The following is a 20994-nucleotide window of genomic DNA, read 5'->3' as shown; positions in this document are numbered from 1 at the left end:
TGTAGAAGTTAAAATATCAGCTCAAGCTTTTTACTTTTTAAGTAAAAATGTAAAAGTACTGCGTTTAAAACGACTTAAAGTATAAAAGTAAAAGTAATAAGGGGAAAATTTGCATTATGGACAATAGTTTAGGCTCTACCAAAGGGTCCTATAGTGCATTACCCTCTCCCCAAAACGCCTTTTTCTAAAAGCTATAATGACTATAATGTTATATTAAAATATTAATGTTAATGCACTTTAATATTAATGAAAGGCATGACACCTTCATATTTATACATGGTTTTGCCAATTTATTTGATATGATAAAAAACTAAACAAAATTAATAAAGCATACTTTAATATCACAATTTTAATCACTGTTTTGAACTATGTGATACTTTGACTTTTGTGCTTATATATATATATATAATTCAAGAAAGTAGAATATCATTGAAAAGTTACTTTATTTCAGTAATTCAGTTTAAAATGTTAAACTCATATTATATAGATGTATTACATCTATTTTAAGCCTTTATTTCTTTTATTGTTAATGATTATGGCTTACAGCCAATAAAAACCCAAAATCAATATCTTAGAAATTTAGAACATTATACAAGACCAATTGGTTCTTTTAGCAGTGTGGGCAGTGTGCCAAGTCCTGCTGGAAAATGAAATTTACATCTCCATAAAAGTTGTCAGCAGAGGGAAGCATGAAGTGCTGTAAGATTTTTCGGGAAAACACTGCACTGACTTTGGACTTGAAATAACACAGTAGATCAACACCAGCAAATGACATGACTCTCCAAACCATCTCCGACCATCAGTAAATTTTGCATTTCATTTGGAAATCAAGGAATCAGGGTCTGGAATAAGAGTGGAGAGACACTCAGTCCAAGCTGCTCGAGGTCTTAAGCTCACACACTGCGCTCTGGAGATTTCATTCTCTCTCATTTCATTGTCTGTTTGTACATTTCCAACTTGTGTATATTTTCTTATTCAATAAACAACAAAAAAGCAAATCCACCTTTTAAAAAAATCTATCATAGAATATTATTTGTACTCCGTGAGTTGAATATGTCCTTCAGAATGGTTAGATGTTTGTTGGCTGTAGGTAAACTTACAGAATCTGATTTTATTTTGTGGTGAAAAGTCAGGGTGTAATAAAAGTAATATAAGACCAACCAGTTTAGGTGCTACTCAGATTGATCACTGAATTTACAAGACTTCCAGTCTTCTGAGTTTCTATACCCATATGAATCTGGTCAACCAACATTGCCAGTATGAGTATTATCCAACTGGTTCACCTGCTTGACTAAACTATTCTTTCTATTTATTTTAACATTTTAACTATTAAAATATTTGTGACAAAATGGCAAATTTTGATCTTGAACATTACAGTCTTTAGTTTTTTTTTTTTCTTTCTGGACAGCCACAGACTTAAATAGCATTCTGATTTAATGAAGCATTTAATCAGTCACCTCTTCAGTCATTGTCTTAAACATAACCTGTTTTATGTTTTCTATTAGTACACAATGCTGCCTGTATTTCTAATAACTGCAAAGTCCTCACTGCATGTCTATACCTTAATCCAATCTAAGGAAACAGTATACTGTTTACATAAAACCCTCTCAGACAAACTCAGAAATTAGATAAATAAATAATATTACAGTGGGATAAAATTAAATACATTACCATTAATCTCTAAAGTTGTTTATAGGGGAATTGACATTCAACACACTCCAGTGTAAGCTTTGATTCCAAGCTTCAAATCTAGAACATTTAGAAAATGTTTGTCTTTTTTTTTTTGCAAAGATTTAACCCATTTATTATTAGTGTATGATCATGTTAAAAAAATATGCCTTAGTTTGGAAACCAGTCATGTCAGGTTCATTAAATACTAAATATCAGCGTTTCAGGTTGCTTCAAACATTTCTATAGCATTAATATTTGTCTAACTGGGAATATTATGCGATAATTATTTAAATGTTTCATCTACATTTCTGGAATGTTACTTCTGAATTTTATAGACTAACCTTCCTAAAGCCTTTTAAAAAGGTTGCTGAACATTTATATATATTATTCTTTGTTAGGTATCTAGTTTGGGAAAAAGTGTCCAGTAGATAAGTGTAAAATACAGCATCCACTTTACCACAGCATTATTTAATGAACTGTTCATTGGTAATTCATGGGAAATTTGTGGTGATTGTCTTTCACATTTTTGAGCTATTTTGCTTTATATTATTAGAGCAAAACTGTAATCAGCAACCAATAAGGCAATAAAAGAGAATCCATTAAAGCAAATCCATAAATCTAGGATATGAAGCAGGTCTTGGCTGGTGAAGTACATTTAGACTAAAATGAGAAACCCAGTGAACCTTTTATCTCCAGTACACTCCATCCTTCCACTTCCACTGTACATAAACTGTGAGGGTAAAACAAGTGTGTCATTAGAGCAAATGTTAAACTGATTTTTATTGACAGAAGAACTCTGAAACAATACACAAACATCCAAGTGGCAAAATTGGCTTCTTGCAAGCCCTTGCATGGCAATCCAATTTATTGAACTACAGATGCTCGGTTATACAAAATTGCACCACTTTAATTAAGGCTTTTAAGTTTACATTTGGCCACCCATCCCCCCCCTCCCAATCCCTCCCACCCCACCCCACTATTAATTAAGCAGATGTTGCATTTCAAATACTGTGGTTCTATCTCTCTCAGGCCAAGGTTTAGACATCAGCGAGATGTCTCCTTTTACTGCTTGTGCCCGTTTGCTTAAAATTTTTTTTTTCCTTCTCTTATGAACAAAACTGTAACAAGGCATTTGCTTACAGGATCAGACGAGGATCAGACATCGGTTAACCTGCGTCCATCGCTGTTGTGTTCCTCACAGAACGCATGCATAAAGCGTTCATTATGCACATAAACTGTACATTATATTCAGTCTCAAAATGCAGAGTGCGGATGCTGGCGCTGGGGGGAAACGCCGACGGTGGTTAGAGACTGCGAGTCACTGTGTTCCAGTTCACCCAGCGCTTATGAATACTTTATGAATGCCTCGTAGGATTGCACTTGGTACAACATGGTCATTGTTTTTTTTTCTGATTTATTTCTTCTTCTTTCATTGTTCCCTTTTCTCCCTGCTCGTTAGCGCAAGGTCCCCACCCCGACATTCACTACAGTTAACCCCACAGGAACGCAGACAGAAAACAGGTCAAACCAAGTATTACAAAGGTGAAACAGTCACTAACAGGCAAGATATTTTCTTTACTGGAAAACGATCCAATATCTGGTTTTCATATCCTCGGTTTACCAGATGTATTCGCAGGCAAAAGGGAAGGGGAAGGGCTGGGTGGGGCGGAGTCACACACAGTGAAAATCTACAGTAACTGGACTGATGACATTTGTTCCATTTTATTTTATATTAAAACCCCCCCAGTTCTTTAAAATATATACTGTATACCTCCTGTAGTAGACAAGGGGAAAAGTCTGTAATGAGGGACTGGACTGTTTTTAACTGTCAGCTCTGCCGAGATGTGAGATCATAGAGGGCTACATTATGACATCACGACCATCCTAGACTCTCACTGCTGAGGCATTAAAATCGCCAAGTCCCTTTCAAAAGTGGCCCCTTTTTGAAACCCCGCCCAGTGTACAAACATATCCGTAAATGAGACAAAAAAATTATAAAAATGGCATGAGATGGGCTGTGAGTTTGCTTTGTTTTTTTTTGGTAATTTTTTGTTACATTTTGTTTCGATTCTCCTGAAAAGAAAAGGGAAAAAAAAGATCTAAACACATATTTGAAGGCAACATTTGAGGCTAAGAACAACATGATAGTGACAGAAAACATATATTTTTTGTTTTACTTTTTACACGTACATCACTGAATCCACAGGTTTTCCTAGAGATAAAACTCATGTCAATAGTTCTTGCGATATACCATCTCAGCAGAGCAGAAACAAATTCTAGTAACTTTAAAAAAAGAGAGAAAGAAAATCAAGAAGAAAATAAAAGCAAAAAAGAAAAGAAAAAGTTACAAAAAACAAAAGAGAAATGCACAGAAACCAAGGAGCGAAGTTAGCTGTATGAAATGGACTATATAGGCGCTCTTTGGACTTCCTCTCATCTCTGGCTAAAATAGTGGTGCTTATAAATATCGCATCATTGTAATTGCCATGGCAACGTGCACAGTCAGGTTCAACACCCGCTCCATACATTTGCAACGGTGGCTGTCTCCGTTAGCAATAACACTGTGTGTAGGCGCTGTGTTTTTAAAATTCTTTTAGCTCTTTATTTGTTTATCCATGTAATTACTTTTCTATTTCAGTTGCATACAGTTAGAATATATATTTATATATTTATAAGTAAAAATCTCTTTCTTGCGACACTGGAAAGTGATCATGGTTATCTATGTGCAAAAAAACTAACATGATACTGTAGCTTTGAATCTGTTGGTTGGTTGGTTGGTTGGTTTGCTTGGTCGGTTGGTTGGTTTTGTTAAAGGGGCATCACCACACAGGAAAGTCCATTCGATGTTAGGTTTTAGTAACGTCGGAATGCTGGCACTGCTGAGAGACACAGCAGCAAATCAGACCTAAAGAAAGAAAGAAAGAAAGAAAAAAAGAGAGAGAGAGAGAGAGAGAGAGATACATAGTCAGTTAATTCTCTATAAACACTAATCTTATACAGGTGAATTGATGTATGAACTTAGGATGTCCACATTTCTCCTGGTAAATTGTGGTTTCTGATGCTGATAACTCTGATTACCTTAACCTGTGCAACAGAGGTAATTCTTGCTCTTCCTTTCATGGGGTGTTCCTGATGAAAGCCAGTTTCAGCATAACATTTTTAATGATCATTGCGACTGCACTTTCAAGGTTTTTGACTTTTTTACTTAGTCATTATTTTTTAAGTAGTTCTAAACAGTTGGTAACTGAAAGCCATTGCAGGAGACTCTCTCATAAAGCTGACTGAGAAGCCAAGATGTGCAAAGCTGTTATCTAAGCAAGAGGTATGTTTTTTATAGTTTGGATTACTTTTTGAGTATTAATCTACAATGCAGAAAATTGTAATCTAATATAATACTGGAATTAATATACTATAAAAAACTCTGAATTTAATGTGTGTTCAAACTTTTGACTAGTACTGTATGACATGGAATATAGGAATAGTGGCAAAATTAACACCTTGTGAGAATTGAGCGTGCACACATTGCAATGGCAATGCTGAAATTATATGTTGCGCAGACCTAACGTTCTTTACCAATTTACAGGATGTTCTCTTTAAAATGTTTTTTTAGGGAACCAAAAATATCTCTTCTGTTTTGTTTACTCACAAAATCTTTTGTAACACATGTATTTTACAGAATGTAAGGTTTGATATGACCACAAAGATGGTTATAAGGATTTAGTCTCTCTCCTGTAGATCTCACCTGGCTCAGAGCGACAGAACAGCTGTGTATTAGAGCAGCTGGCAGTTGGACTTTTTGCGTGTCTTCCCAGGTACTGGAGTTTTCCTGTTGATTTGCCGGACCAGGTCATAGAAGATCTGCAAGACAGAACACATGATGTTAGACAGACTGAAAACACCACCAGTCGTTAAAAAGGAGTACTTTAATGTTTAATTTAATAAACTTTCATAACCCTTTCAAAGCTTCACGTTTAAATTATACACTTCTTCTGCAACAACCCTTCTTTCCAGTCCTCAAATCCTGTTCTGACAATGACGAGTTAAACTGAAAAATCTGCTTCCGATCACCAGCAAACTCAACGTCTCCTCACTCAGCACCTTCGAAACCCGCACAATCAGATACATTCAATATTGTGGTGAGACAAAATGTGCTTGAGCAGGGCGAGTGGCACGACTCATTCCTGCAGATGACAGCGAGATGAGCCTTGAGGCAAATCATGCAGCCAGTGGTGTGTCTGCTTCAAATCACATTTGTTCCAGTCCCTGTTGAGCTAACTGGGCTACACGACAACTTCTCTGAATTCATTTGGAAAAGCTGCTCATGTTCTCTTCGCTAAAAAATTTAGAAGGCTACATATTCCCTGTAAAACAATTAACATAATCAGATTTGTTTGGTTTTAGCACACTTTACTGATGAGCCTCTGCAATTAGCAGGATTCTATGACCAGAGGATTTGGCCTGGATCAGAGATTAGGTGCTTAATATCAGCTGTATTAGTATAACCAACAAGGCAGGAAGCAAATATAAAAAAAAAAAGACTACAGTGGCCTAAAGTGTTAGAGTAGCTACCTTGGGGGCAAGTCACTGGTTTGATCACTAGGACCAGAATCTGTGGCTGGATTAATTTTTCCTCCATCATTTTTTTCTTCACTATAGATACTTATTTGTATGATCTCCAGCATTGATCTGTGGAGTAGGAGAACTGTGTTCTCTGGAATGATGGTGCTCCAATAATTTAATTTTCCTGGACAGTACAGACATCTACACCATGAAAAATAGAATAAACTAGTTTTTAATGCCCTTAGAATCACTGAGTGAGCAGGTGTCCCAAAAACATTACCATATAGTGCAGTGACACACACAGCTCTGAAAAATATAAGAGACCACTTCAGTTTCTGAATCAGTTTTTCTGATATTGCTATTTATATGTTTATGTTTGAGTAACATTATTGTTTTATTGTATAAACTACAGACAACATTTCTCCCAAACTCCAAATAAAAATACTGTCATATAGAGCATTTATTTGCAGAAAATGAGAAATAGCTCCAATAACAAAAAGATGCAGAGCTTTTAGAACTAAAATAAATGCAAAGAAAACAAGTTCATATTCCAGCAGTTCAGCATGGTTTGATGGCTGGTGATCATCTATATTTCTCTTTATTATATTCCATTTTTTAAAAATCTGGTTAACTCAAAGAAACTCATCATTTTCAAGTGGTCTCTTTTTTTTCTTCCAGAGCTTTATTTTAATTTAGATGTTAAATGAAATTACTTCAAATAATAAGAACAGACCACCAGGGGGCAGCACTTAAAACAGTTTTTAACTGACTGTAGGTAGTGGTGTCCAATTCTGATCATCAGAATTGTTTAAACGTCTTTGATTCGACTGCACAGTTAGTTATAGTAACAGAACTGGGCACAATTTTTCAGGAGCTAATTTTGAGCCAATAAGAACAGTAAGAATGAATGATCCCTTTCCCTCATTTTAATTAAAGGCAGCCCTGGCACCATGTCAAGAGTCTTACTGACAGTGATGCTGTCCTAAGACAATGAGGCTCTCAGGGAAGATCTCATCCTAAGCTAAAATCCCCTCTGAACTGACAGAGCTGTATTGAATGGGTGTGTGTAGATGTCGATTAGAGAAAGTGAGAGGCAGGATTTAATGATGATGCAGGGCTCCTCCTGCTTTGACAGGAATAAATCAGCTCCACCGCAGAGATGCAAGACTTCACTCAAAAGATGATGACCTGAGATCATTTCCTCGTGCTCTGTAATAAGACACTATGAAGTATGTGGCTGACTCCAGGCCAGCGCTGGAATGTGATAGCATCTAGCATTAGAGATGAAGGCTGCCAACGCAGTCTGACTGCTCAGACTGAAGCAGGGCTTCTTGCTGACTGAACACAAGACAGCACTGTGCCTCAGAGTCAGCAGCGGCCCAGCCAAGGCCCCCTCAACACACAGAGCTTCCACTGTGTCCGTGCTGCAGCTGACTGCCTGACGTGGGACTGTGTGACTAAGGCCACATCGAGCGATGGCACTGGCTGACAATGAGCACGTTTTCTGCTCTCAGCACCCTCAGCAGAAGACTGGAGCTGTGCAGAGATGCTAGTGTTAAACATGCTGTCTGGTAAAAGTTAGGATGAGCGACGTGGAATGTGGTGCATCATGGACAAAAGATTTTGGACACCTACAGGCATCCACTGGCATTAATATGGAATTAATCCCCTTATGCTGCTCTAACAACAACACATGTTTTTTTTTTCAACTCTGCAGTTATTAAAGGAGAACTCTGGTGTAAAATTGACTTTTGGTGTAGTAAAACATGATAAAGAGTACTAACTGCCTCCGTTCTCCCGCAGCTTTCCGAGATCCTGTAATTGTTTTACACTTTATTTAAACATGCTTTAGAATGAATGATATGGGGCATAGCATAACCTAGTCTCCGGGTGTTGCCATCTTTAAGTAAAGGTAAAAGTTAAAATTAGATAAGGCTACGGGTTGTAAACAGTGTTTTTAATAAGCTTCTTGTGCATTTTAAAATGTTTTTGTGCCTCGTTTTAAACGTCAGGGCTTTCCAGATTTTACAATTGAAGACTGAAGCTACTTTGAGCCTGAATAACGGTGTAAAAATCTATTTATCTGCAGGGGCTAAATATGCCCCATATATCCATTCTAAAGCATATTTGGACAAACTGTAAAAAATACTGGATCTCAGAAAGCTGCAGGAGAAGTGCTCCTTCATGTTTTACCACACCAAAAGTCAATTTTACAGTTCTTCTTGTCAGAGTACTGACAACTTTTTCTGCACAGTGACCCTCAGCATTTCAAGACTCCATCCACACTGTCACTTTCCACAGGCAAGTAGATGTGGTAATTGACTAGACTACAAGCCTAGGTGCTGGATATTATACACTTCTGGCAACGGTATTTAGATATTTTAGCATATTTTAATTATAATCTTCTTCTTTTTCACAGCAGCAGAGTACAGAGGTGTAGTATGTATTTATTAGTATGCATAGAGACATATAATGATTTCAAAAAAACGCATAAGACTCACCTCATTTACATTAATCTTGGACTTTGCGGAGGACTCCAGGAAGGCGCAGCTGTTCCACTGACGGGCAAGGTTCTGTCCCTGCTCCTTTCCCACCACTCTTTCATCCTCCAGATCACACTTATTCCCCACCAGGATCATTGGCACCTGCACAGCAGTGAGGAACACAGGGTGGTTTACCCCTTGGACCTCTGAGTGTATTGTTTAATTTGAAGAAACATCTAGTCTTAAACATCTGTAGCATATAGGCAACCAGGATTGACAGTACTATATATCTGCACCTTTTCCTTTACTGATAATTATTGTCATCCCCTTCACAGTTTTACATTTATTGTAGTGCAAATGTAATATTGCCAAATCATCTGCAATGTTATTTTACACCAATATGTAATTTGTAAATTTAATGTGTACATTTTCTTTAGAATTAAGTATATAAATTTGTTTAAATAAACAAACAAAAGAGAAAATGAATAAAGCTTTAAATAAATACTGCTGACAGCTATAAATGCTTGAGTGATTAACATTTGTTTTTCAAGATTTCATCCAATATTTGATGAGACATGTTTTGTGGCCTGAAGCACTGGTGTTCTTTACACTGTGTACAGATTGTGTACCTGACCATTTTCAATCCAGCATAAATGATTTCCACACATTTATCATTAATATGGTATACCACTTTCATTTTGGAAGCAATTTTAAATCAACTAAAATCACTTACAGAGGCAAAATCTACACATTTGAAAGATGATGAGGACAAATTCATTTAAAAAAATATGGTTCATGCGTGTATGAACAAGCCCCCACAGCATTCCCTGTACTGGTAATATATTAAGGAACAGATGAATTCTGTATCGCTATGGAAATTAAAGTGGACAAATCTTTTGACAAAACATTTAAATATAAATTTCTTACATTTCTTTCCTATATTGTAAACACTACTGCATAATCCACAACCATTTAAAACTGGGCAGTTATTCTGTTTCACAGTTATTCCTTCTGTGTGTGTCTCTCTATCACGGTAAAGAAAAATTAATATGTGTAGCTGAGCAGCTGAGCAGCTAAAATCACTACGCAGGAAGGAATTGCTGTCTAGACAAGCTGACTTTTTCTCTTATCCCAAACAGAGAATTTACGTAACTTAATTGTATTTATTCATTGAATTGTATTCATTATTACAATACATTTCCAATCTTTATGCAACTCCATGTTCTCAGGGATATATCTCTACTGAGGTGCTAATTCTTTGAGTATGAAAAAAAGGCAGTGACTGACAGTGATGAAGACTGAGAGCATGTGGGTGAAAGTGTGTCAAGCTGAAGAGAAAGTCAAAGATCTTATCAGTGGGCTGATGCGACAGAGAGAGTGGGTGGGACTGCGGTGGATTGCAAGGTCAGAAAGTTTAGTTGAACTCATTAAGAATGCATTTATAAATAGATTTGTAATTCCTGAGTTGACTGCTTGTTAAAAAAAAGGTAGAATTTTTTCCCTGCTATGTTTTTTTATTAATAAACTGCTGAGTGCTCTAAAACACATCGCAAGGTTATTTTGATACGGATTGTCTGGTAGAAAGAAATTAAAGCTTTATTGATGTCATTTTTTAATACTCTTACAAATAAAGATGCCATAAAAAACACTTTTTTCATAAAGAACCTTGTCTGTAGTTGTTTGAGATGTGTAAAAATTGTGGTAAAAAACATTGTATCAGTTAAATAGTCTGTACACCTTTATATGGTTCTTAGACTCACATTTCTACATTTCTACTACAAACATTTTTCTTCATAGAACCAAAACTGATTTTACTAATCGCTTAAAAAACTTTCTGAAGCACCTATTTCAACCACAGTACTTTAGAAGCATTAGCACTAATGTGACATTAGGTTGGGTAATATATCCTAAAAATCTATATAATAAAAGAATGTGCACTAGGCAGAATGCAGTCTTGCTCAAGTTGTGCATAGAAATCTCTGAGTCTTGTTTGTTATGTAAAAAATAGATATTGCTTAAATAAACAGTATGCATATCAAGACATGATTTGTTTTGTCATATTACCCAGCACTATGCAGTATAATAGTAGGCACTGCTGAAACAGAGAAGCTAACATAGGGATTTTCCATAAAGATCTTTATAAAGATTGAGCCTGTCATATTTGCAAGTCATTTGCAACAGCTGCTGGGAATCTGAGACTAAATAAGAAAGTAGGCAGAAATACTCCTTGAATCAGACTGAAGCTCTGAGCAGAAATGGGAGAGGAAGTATGAACTGTTGAGAGGAAATGTGCATGCTTAGACTACACACAGCCCCAAACCTCAGCTAAAGCTCAGACCCTATCTACTCGTCAGCTGCACAGAGAAGTAAAACCATGAGGCGCTGGCCGTGCAAAGTGCTTTCCTAATCCATCTGCAATGAGGAAGACGACTGAAATAGTGCAGGTCAGAGGGGCTGTGACATTATCTTCCTTCTCGGAAACATTCGGAACAACGCCTCACACACACACACACACACACACACACACACACACACACACACACACACACACACACACACACACACACACACACACACACACACACACACACACACACACACACACACACACACACACACACACACACACACACACACACACACACACACACACACACACACACACACACACACACACACACACACACACACACACACACACACACACACACACACACACACACAGAAACAAAAACACACACACACACATTTACACATTTACACATGCGCACACACACACTCTCCTTCTTTCACTGGGATTCATTTCCTCCATGCCCTTTGTGTACATACAACAAAGTTGGACTTTAACCCAGCATGAATGAAACTCAATAAAGCTGTAACCCAAAACACCACCTACGCTGATTATATGCACAAAGAAACAGGACAAAGACAGCAGATAAATATAGACACAAAAACAAGGTAGAGAAGTGACCCCCTCAAGATGACAAAGAGGATATGAGTAGGAGCTGAAGTGGGCAGGGGGAGGGGGTCCTCCATAGCCTTTTTGGAAAAGAACGACAAGTATTAAATCCATAAAACAAGGCAGTGAGATCAAAGCTACCTACAAAGGAGGCAGAAAACATGACAGAGGCCACTGATGGGGGAAAAAAGAGAGCCTTATGAATGATGAATGGATGAGTGGCGAGGGCAGGGGGAAACTCACGTCGTCAGTGTCTTTAACTCGCAGGATCTGTTCTCTCAAGTCCTGCAGGTCGTTGAATGTGGACTGTGCCGTTATGGAGTATACTAGTGCGAAGCCCTGGCCGTTCTTCATGTACAGGTCCCTCATGGCTGTGAATTGTTCCTGTTGAGAAGTAAAACAAACATGACATGGCATTAAAAACAAAGTCAAAGCACAAGAACTGTGAATATAAAAGCTTTGAGACAGTAAAGATACCAACTTTTTTAGGAACATTTAAAGCTAATTTATACCCCCTTTACCTATGAAAATGAATATGTTCCTTATAAGAGTCACTGCCCACATAATGACAGGGGTCTTCTACTTTGGCATGATTGTTAAGTAGTACATCCAGTAGAGGGCAGTTTAGAGCCAAAGTTTATAACAATAAACATAATGATAGAGGAAGCTGTGATAATGTACTTATTATTGTAAACACTGTATCTACAACATCTCAAACTCTAAGAACGTGCATTAATATGGACTAAATTAACCTTACAAAATGGACTGAAGGCTCATCTGTATCAGTATTTAACAATAGCCACATAAACAAGCCTTTGGGGTGCTTTCACACCTCCTTGCATGATCTGGTTTCAATGGTGTGGTTTGTTAGCAGTGTAAAACCAATTTCAGACCAATTACAGCAAGGTCCCACAAAAATAAAAATATATACTTTTAATAGAAACTGCACTGAATTAGTCCCAATTACAGAGCTTGAAGGTGTTGTGTTGGTGGTAATGCCTCAATAACAGTACAGTACAGAGGAACCTAATCTATTAATTTATTATTCCTACAAAAGGCTACCAGTCAAATGGACAATTCTACAAACCAATCAATTTCAAGTATAGGAAGATACAGCCCATGTACAAGAGTGATGAAAATTGTTGTAACCATGGTTTGTAACTTGGTTCTGATATTCAGGTGTGAAAACCACCTCTGATAAAAATGGTCTTCTGGGATGTTCTTAAGATGTTTATAATGATAATTCGGCATTTTAAAATATACAAGAAGCTTATCCCGTACTGCAATCCATCAAAGGACTCCTGTGAAAGAGACAAGTATTGACTGGTATCAGGCTGACATCAGCACAAATCGCTGGATTAGATTAGATAGTGGAGGGTCTGAAATAGTGCAAACATACACTCTTAAGATGTCCACACAGCCTGAACATGATTTGATGAAGAGCAGAGAAGTATTTAAATAAAAACCAGAGCAGCATTTTCTCAAGAGTTTATCTCAGTACTGATTTATAAAGTGCTATTATGTCATTTCTAACTGCTATACACCTGCATGCGTCTGCTTTGATTGGTGCCACTTGTCGAGGAAAAATAAATGAATGACGAGCTAACAAGCAGAAGACCTTCTCATTAAGTCCAAGCTTTATTTCGCTCTGCACACACTGGGCTACTGATCCAATGGCCTATTCCACTCAGGTTGAGTGGGAGGCGGTTGCTAAGGGCAACATGTTTGTAAGGCTATGAGGAGGCCACAGAGGAGAAATAATTACTCCTCTGTCCACAGGATACGAGTCCACCTGTGAGGGCCTTGTTATTTGGTGAGCAGCAAAAAAAAAAAGAAAGAAAAACCAACAAAGAACACACTTTCGTGTTTGTGTGTGTGAGTGTGTGTTCCTGACACATGCAAACATCAAAAGGCTTCATGTCCTCCAGTCTGAAATACTGCAGGAAGGATACGTCTGTCACAATATGCTCACAACTAGATGAGAGATAGCTTTTACTCTGGATGTTTCTTTAGGCTTCAGCAAGAAGGCACAGCTTACTATGTCTCCTTCTAATCACAAAAAACTTTAATTTATTCTTATTAAAAACAACCTATAGACTAAAAACGTTTATAGATGTTTACTGTTAATTTCCTTTAATTTTAGCTACATTTTACTGAATAAAATGGCTTATATTGGTCATCTAGAGAAGGTTTGGTTACACTTAACAAAGCAACTTTCCTCAAACATGATTTTTTTTTATATGTTTAAATAGCATTACACTTAACACCCAATCGAACAGATAAAATAATCTTTAACATTTAAAATAAACTTGGCAATCTGCTGCCCAATGACCTTGTTTTCACCTGGTTACTTTTGTAATTTAGTCATTTAAAGAAATGCATTTGCACTTGGTAGTCCAATGCATTTCTGGTTAAACTGAAATTTAATTAATTAATTGTACTGAATAAGCACTCAGTGAGCTACAATCATTAATGTTGCCTCATTTGTTAGGTAGGGGTTTGTGGATGGATGTGTTTACAGTGTGTGTTACCTTAAATTATTTAAATGCGTCTTGGGTGCTTTTATACTTTTTACAGCATTTTTTTCTTACAGCCTAATCAAGATGAAATCCTGATGCTAAAGACGCATAAAGTACACAGGTGTAGACTGAGCCTTTGTTAGCTTTGAAACTGCTGTTTAGTTTGTATTTATTTTAAACTAATATAGATTTTATGTAGACCTCTGCTCAAGACCAATATGCCATCTTACTTAATGACTCAATAAGATTTTATTTTTTTAAAACTACAGAATTTTTATTTAGCTTCACAAAATGTTGCTAGTAGCTTTTAGATTAGTACTATTAGCTGCCATCATCATGCTACTTTATTTTGAACCCACTTGCACTTAAAGAATCAGATCTGATTTATTCAATTGTTTCCCCAGATTTGCAGAAATCATCATCTCTCTGCATTTTTGCAAAGGACAACTATGACAGATAAAAGCAGATTTGTTTTCAGTTGGTCATCCACAAGGGGAGTAAATGGTGAGTAATCTCGCTGTCACAGGCTTTGTCAGCCATCTTGGCTCTTCCGTGTCAGTCTGTGGTGGCATTCTGGAGCAGAAAGCCCAAGGACAGCATTTACCATCTGTCACCATGGCTCTGGGGCTATAAAACAGGGGAATAGGAAACTGAAAACATGCCTCACTCTCCTCAGGGGAGAGGCCCACTCCATGTCCTCCTGCACCTGAGTGCGGAAACCAGGCCTCCACTGTTGTTTTAGGACCTGAAATACACTCACACATCCTTGGAGGGACTGAGGCATTTTGCAGGCACTACTACAGGATTTTGTGGCTTGAGCTACTCAACTGAACTCAAACTAGATTTGTCAAACAGAGAGTTATAGTGGAAAAACTTTTAAACCAACCCAGAACAGCTCAGAATGGTAATATATACACAAACGGAGTCAAGAAATAAATTTTATTGCAACTTAGACAGTTCTAACAACTCAGTAATTGAATGTTAAAGAATTATCATTATTGTGAACCTGCAAAGCTGTCAGCTTGTACGAAGGTGATACATATTTTATAACAGAGCAGAAAGAAGCTGCCTCAGATTAAGATTAATTCTGCTATTACTCTTATTATTTAAAAACTACTATAATCAATTGGGCAACCTCTATAAAAATTCTACACTGATCCCCCATAACATTAAAACAACCTTCCTAATGCTGTGTAGGTCCTCCTTTTACTGCCAAAACAGCTCAGACCTCTTGACGCACAGACTTCAAGACATTATATATATATATATGTAAGAAGAGTGAGAAATTGTATAAAGCCCAAGCCCATACAGTCTTTAAGAATTTCTATTTCTTTTCTTTTTACATTCAGCTCTGCGCTCATGGTTCCAAATATGAACACTCAGTTGGAATCTGGAAGATTAGAATCTCACTTTTTAATGAATAGCAGATGTTTAATAGACTCAGTTATGAATGGATTCCTTTTAGAAACATCTAGAAGAATTCTGCAGGTCAGAGTGTTGCAGTAAAGAAGCATAATAATTCAAAGAGAATGTGAGTATATAGAGAAGAATGTATCCAATTCAAATCTTGTTAGTGTGTGCATCTCAGGCTATACTTGATAGTGTCATCTTCTCCACTGCAGTGCTGAATAGTTCTAAACATGGCAACCATCTAGCAACCATTAAACATGGTTTAACACAGAACGCTTACTAACCGCTTACTAAACCAGGCTGAAGGTGTGGTTATCTGCAATCACACCCTTCACACCTTCAAGGCTAAAACCAGTTAGTTTAACCGTACATGGCGTCAACTTAGTAGCTATTTTTACTACCTGTGATTAGCATTTCCAGTGTGAAGTCTGTGCTGCTTTGTACTTTTCTTTTTTTAATTACGGTATGTGCACAAACAACCTAAAAAACTCAGTTCTCTGTGAAATCAGGGCGGGAGGTGAGACCGGACACATCAGACAACAGCAACTTTAATATCATTTTATGAGATGACATAAGCGTCCTGGGTCAGATTTAGGAACAGGCCAAATGAAAATAGAAACCAGAACATGTCTAAAGGTTCCTCATCACTGCGGAATGTTATGGTACGGCCATAGTAACAATTTGGCCCTGCAGTGAAAAGAGAGCATTACCTGAATGTGTTTTAATTCTTTATGTCTGCTTTCTCGTATAGTTAAGGCACAAAATAAGATACTGATATGGACAGAGCCTGTGTGTTCATTGTCTGCATTCAGAACCAGAATCACTGCCATATGGAAACAAAGAATGATGGAACTTTTCTACACCAATCACAGCTGTTTACACTGCTGTCTATTTTTTTATTTTTTCATAGTACATTACAACCTCCTCCATCGCCACCACAATCATGTTTGCTGTTGTCAGAAACTTTGACTTTTAGTTTTGATGTATTGCTTAATGTAAACACTCCAAAGAAGAATGTGGGAAATGATTGTTAACACATTTAAAATGGAAATATTCATTTTCGTACATTAGGAAATACATCAATTTATAAGAATTTCCCCCAGTTATAAAGCTTTTTAGATGCTTTTAAAGCAGTCTCGGAATCATCGCACAGTTTGTAGTGTTCTATTAAATCATCTTTATTGTTTGGCCTTCTCTAAAAGGTTTCAATTAGCCGTCAAACAATAGGAAAATTGCAAATTAAGTTACTTACATAAAGAAACATGACCACTTTCAAACAATCTTTATTAAAGCCAAAGTATGCAGCATTTTAATTGTTGGACAAACAATGAAGTAAAGCAAATAAATTAGGGTCCCTTACCGTCCCTGCAGTGTCCAGAATTTCCAGCATGCATTGCTGGCCATCCACTTCCACTTGCTGCAGAAGACAAAAAGAGAAGAAAAAAGGGCACAAAATTAAAATAAATAAATCACTCTATATAACAATTGAAATAAACGCTAAAATTACAAGATGCTCTCTCTTCTCCATGACTGTCTCTAATGATGCTGCCCATGGAGCATCTCAGAACTGCCAGCTAACTCCCCACTGGCTGGGAATTGACACAACAACAAGCTGGCTACGCTAACTGCTAATTTTAAGAAAGCCTGCAGGGGGGCACTAGCTGTCTCTGCAGAACAACATTCAGTCCGACCCATTCTGTGTGAGCTGGACCCTGAATGGGATGACTCGGTCACAGTGTGATGCGTGACTGAATGAACCTTGTAGAATTAGGATACCATGTTTCTAGTATCCAGAAATATACAGGTATGGAGCTTAAAATCTGACAAAAAATATTTGAATCTGCATATTGTACAGGGTGAGTCAAAAGTCACCAACACCCAAAACAAAAGGGAAAATAACCTAATAATAATCTAGTAAGTATATGGGGGCCTATCTTTTAGGCTATGTCTGAAACATGGCCAGCATCTTGAAAGTTGCCTTATTTCATTTCTGATATAAAAGGATGTCATGTGACTGTTGACTCACCCTGTATATTTAAATTAAATGGACCTTTTTTCCATTTGAAATGTTTAATGGAGAAAAAACAATATGTGCTTTTTTGAACTTGAGGAGAGGAACATTTTTTTATTTTCAAAAAAATTTGATCTATAAAATTTGACGTTTCAAAAATATATTAATACATTCATATTTATTTGATTCAAGAAATAAATTAATAAAAATGAAGGTCAGACGTAAACAGTGTTGTGCTTTCTTTTAGCTTGCCAACTCTTCAGTTTTTTTTTTTCCTTCCAACTCACCAGCTCACTAAACTTATCCAACAACATATATAAGACAGTGTGTAAGACTGGTGGAGGAAAACATACCAAGATGCATGAAAACTGTGGGGTTATTCCACCAAATATTGATTTCTGAACTCTTAAAACTTTATTAATATGAACTTGTTTTCTTTGTATTATTTGTGGTCTAAAAGCTCTGCAAATAAATTATCTAAATGACAATATATTTTATATTTGAAATTTTGGAGAAATGTTGTCAGTTGTTTATAGAATAAAACAACAATGTTTTATAAATTATTTAGAAACTGAAGTGGTCTAAAGTGGGTTAATATTTTCCAGAGCTGTATGGGGTTTTTCATATTAATGTATTTATTTATTATAATATTTTGTTTCTTCCCTATATTAGCACTGTTAAAAATCTAAATTATGGATTATGACAATAAATATTTTAAGTTGGTCAGAATTGAAATATACAAAATGCAGATTCAAATACTTTTGTCAGCTTTTAAGCTCCATACACCGTCAATGACGAGAGTAGCTTCTCTCTCTAATCATATAAATTATTCACCACTAGGTGGAACCATGTTAATCCCAGGCTACAGCTCAACTAGTTTGGCAGATTGCAAACATTTTTGCAGAGACCCTCCTCAGACGAGTGAGTAATCTTTATTACAATCCTCCTGAAAGTCAGATCCTGGCTTTCTAATGGGATTTTCCACATTCTCTGTTCTTGGAAGAACGTCAATACTACACTGGCCTGAGTCCAGTGCTGTAAGGCGCTCTCTGTCAACGCCGGTAAACTACGCCCACAGGAAGTGCCCCTGGGGCGTCAGTGTGAGGCACAGAGAGGAAGAGGGGTGGTGACCCACATGGGACTTCCTGTTACAGTTTGACAGGAGCTTAATTTTTAGTCACAGTTGTCTCAGGGCCGTGCGTTGCTGTGGGCCATTAATAAACAAGAACGGCAGCGCACACGACAGGCTGCAGATTTATACGTGCCCACAGTCTTTCCTTCCATTACTGACCTGTCTCATTACCCACCCACTCAGGTAAATCATCAGCTGAGAGAACAGTCCATCTAACTGCAGCTCAGCACCCACACAAGGACAATGATGTCACAGAGGCCAGCGGGCTGGTGGCATGCAGAGTCATTGTAAAATACTTATGAGCCAGAGCTGTGTTCCATTACAAACTGCTGTTCAAAGGGATCTGTAGTAAAGGCAAGGAATATTTACACCACCATAACTCAATCTCAAAGCAGCATGCAAATGCTTAAATGACTATTTACATGGGTAAATGGTCATTCTCGTGATTGAGAACCTGTTGATCATGGATGTAAAATAAGAGAAGAAACTATTGCTTTGATATTTGATTATACATATGAAGTAATAAAAAACTTATTTTAGTAAAATAAAGGCTTTACATAGTTTATTTTACTACCAATAATAAAACTCTTTAAAGTGCTAGACAGAACTAATTTCAAAGGTGTGAAGAGGTCTTGAGATATGTGATACTAAATATATATGATAAGGTTTGCAGAGTGAGCTTTAGGTCTGTTTTCTGCCTTTGACCTGGACTTCTGTTCTCCACTGTAGGGGTGGGCGATATGGCATTAAAATAATATCACAATAATTAATGGTAATTTCACAATAATGATACTCTTGGTGATATAACAAAACACTGAATTAAAAAAACTATTTTAAGAATGCACTACTGCAACAAAATGAAAATTAAATTTTATTACTGCAAACAATATGATACGGCACACCCCTAATTGAAATATTAAAAAAAGAAAACAAAAAAACTAAAACAAGAATTTTATCAGATTTGTAACAGAAATCGATGATTCAGAATGTCATGATACTAATAATAATGCACTCAAATATCTCCATATATCCACGATTAAAGTAAAATTAATGATATTGGACTGATATAATCTGTCTCTAGTATATATATAATGGCAAATAAGAACAGTGTAAATGTGGGCGACATAAAGGTGGCACAATATTTCAGGGTATAATATCGTTCACGATATTCGAAAAAGTTATTTTTTTTAAAGCGATATTATTGCATATGACACGATATGGCACACCTACTCTACAGTCTGCATTTACCTCATTTTTGAAGATGAAAACTGAGGTGTTTATCAATTAAAATAATAAAATCACCCCTGCATTTCAATGGCTTACTGTGAGTTAGATCATACAATTGGTCTCTACACAAGCTTACCTTCCTGTACGAGTCTTCTATTGTAGGGTCATACTTCTCCACAAAGATCCCTTGAACAAACTGAACAGTCTGGAGACAAAAGCAGAGGAAGAAAAATCGTCAAATTATGGTCAAAATATAGCATTTGACATTTACTATTTACATTAACTATAGCAAATGTGAGTATGCATGTGATATACTTAAAAACGGTATTTTTAAAAATCTATTTAATTTCTAGATAATAATTTTACATACATGGTTGGATTCATCACACAACAAACAATGTGTAATGTAGAACATTTCTTTTAAAAACACATATAAACCCTAAGCCTCAAAATCTTTAATCCAACATGGACCCAGTTTGTACAAGCACTTCTGAAATGATCTCAGCAGGAGGCAGGACAAGCTCAAAACCATTTTCACAAAGCTGCTAAACTTACGTAAAAAGCTTAATTATGACTTCCAAGTGGATCTGGCTTTCAGAGCTGAACTGCTGTATAAAGGGACAGTTGGTGGCCAGGAACATTCCAGAGCATTCGTTTTGTTGGACGCTGAAGTTCCCAAGCAATTAAGTGTTGCTCTGATCGACCATGTCTGTGGTGACAGGGGGCTTAAAAAGCAGGGATGGAAAACGACTCACTATCAGCCAGGAACCAGTTCTTTAAATATAAACTGAAAATAAATGAACAGTAACCCTGACACACTTCTAAAGGAGTTACAGAGTTGCAGCTGCAGAATGAAATCTATTCCCCAACTCCCAATTACTGAGTATATTTCACAGCCATGATCCAGATGTGTAAACTAACATCACACAGAAACATAACAATACATAAAAAACCTGTCTGTATTCTTCTCTGATTTATAGAAATATAACTGTAAAGGAAATTTAATTGGCAATAATTAACAC

General features: G+C 36.7%; 1 protein-coding gene across 1 annotated transcript in view; it reads right to left on the bottom strand.

Moving 5' to 3' along the window:
• Positions 1-2433: 2433 nt before the first annotated feature.
• Positions 2434-20994, bottom strand: part of rap1b (RAP1B, member of RAS oncogene family) — an 80917-nt gene continuing 62356 nt past the window's right edge. The window contains exons 3-8 of the mRNA XM_007232291.4: positions 20109-20177; positions 16963-17019; positions 11917-12057; positions 8733-8876; positions 5414-5529; positions 2434-4576 (exon numbers count right to left, since the gene is read on the bottom strand). Coding sequence (XP_007232353.1) covers positions 5443-5529; positions 8733-8876; positions 11917-12057; positions 16963-17019; positions 20109-20177 — 498 coding nt within the window. The 3' untranslated portion in view covers positions 2434-4576; positions 5414-5442. The remainder of the gene's footprint in view (positions 4577-5413; positions 5530-8732; positions 8877-11916; positions 12058-16962; positions 17020-20108; positions 20178-20994) is intronic.

This window comes from Astyanax mexicanus, chromosome 2 (genome assembly GCF_023375975.1).
Source record: "Astyanax mexicanus isolate ESR-SI-001 chromosome 2, AstMex3_surface, whole genome shotgun sequence".
Classification (NCBI taxonomy): Eukaryota; Metazoa; Chordata; class Actinopteri; order Characiformes; family Acestrorhamphidae; genus Astyanax; species Astyanax mexicanus.
Note: the sequence above shows the minus strand (reverse complement) of the source record. Positions and strands in the feature narration are given on the sequence as shown.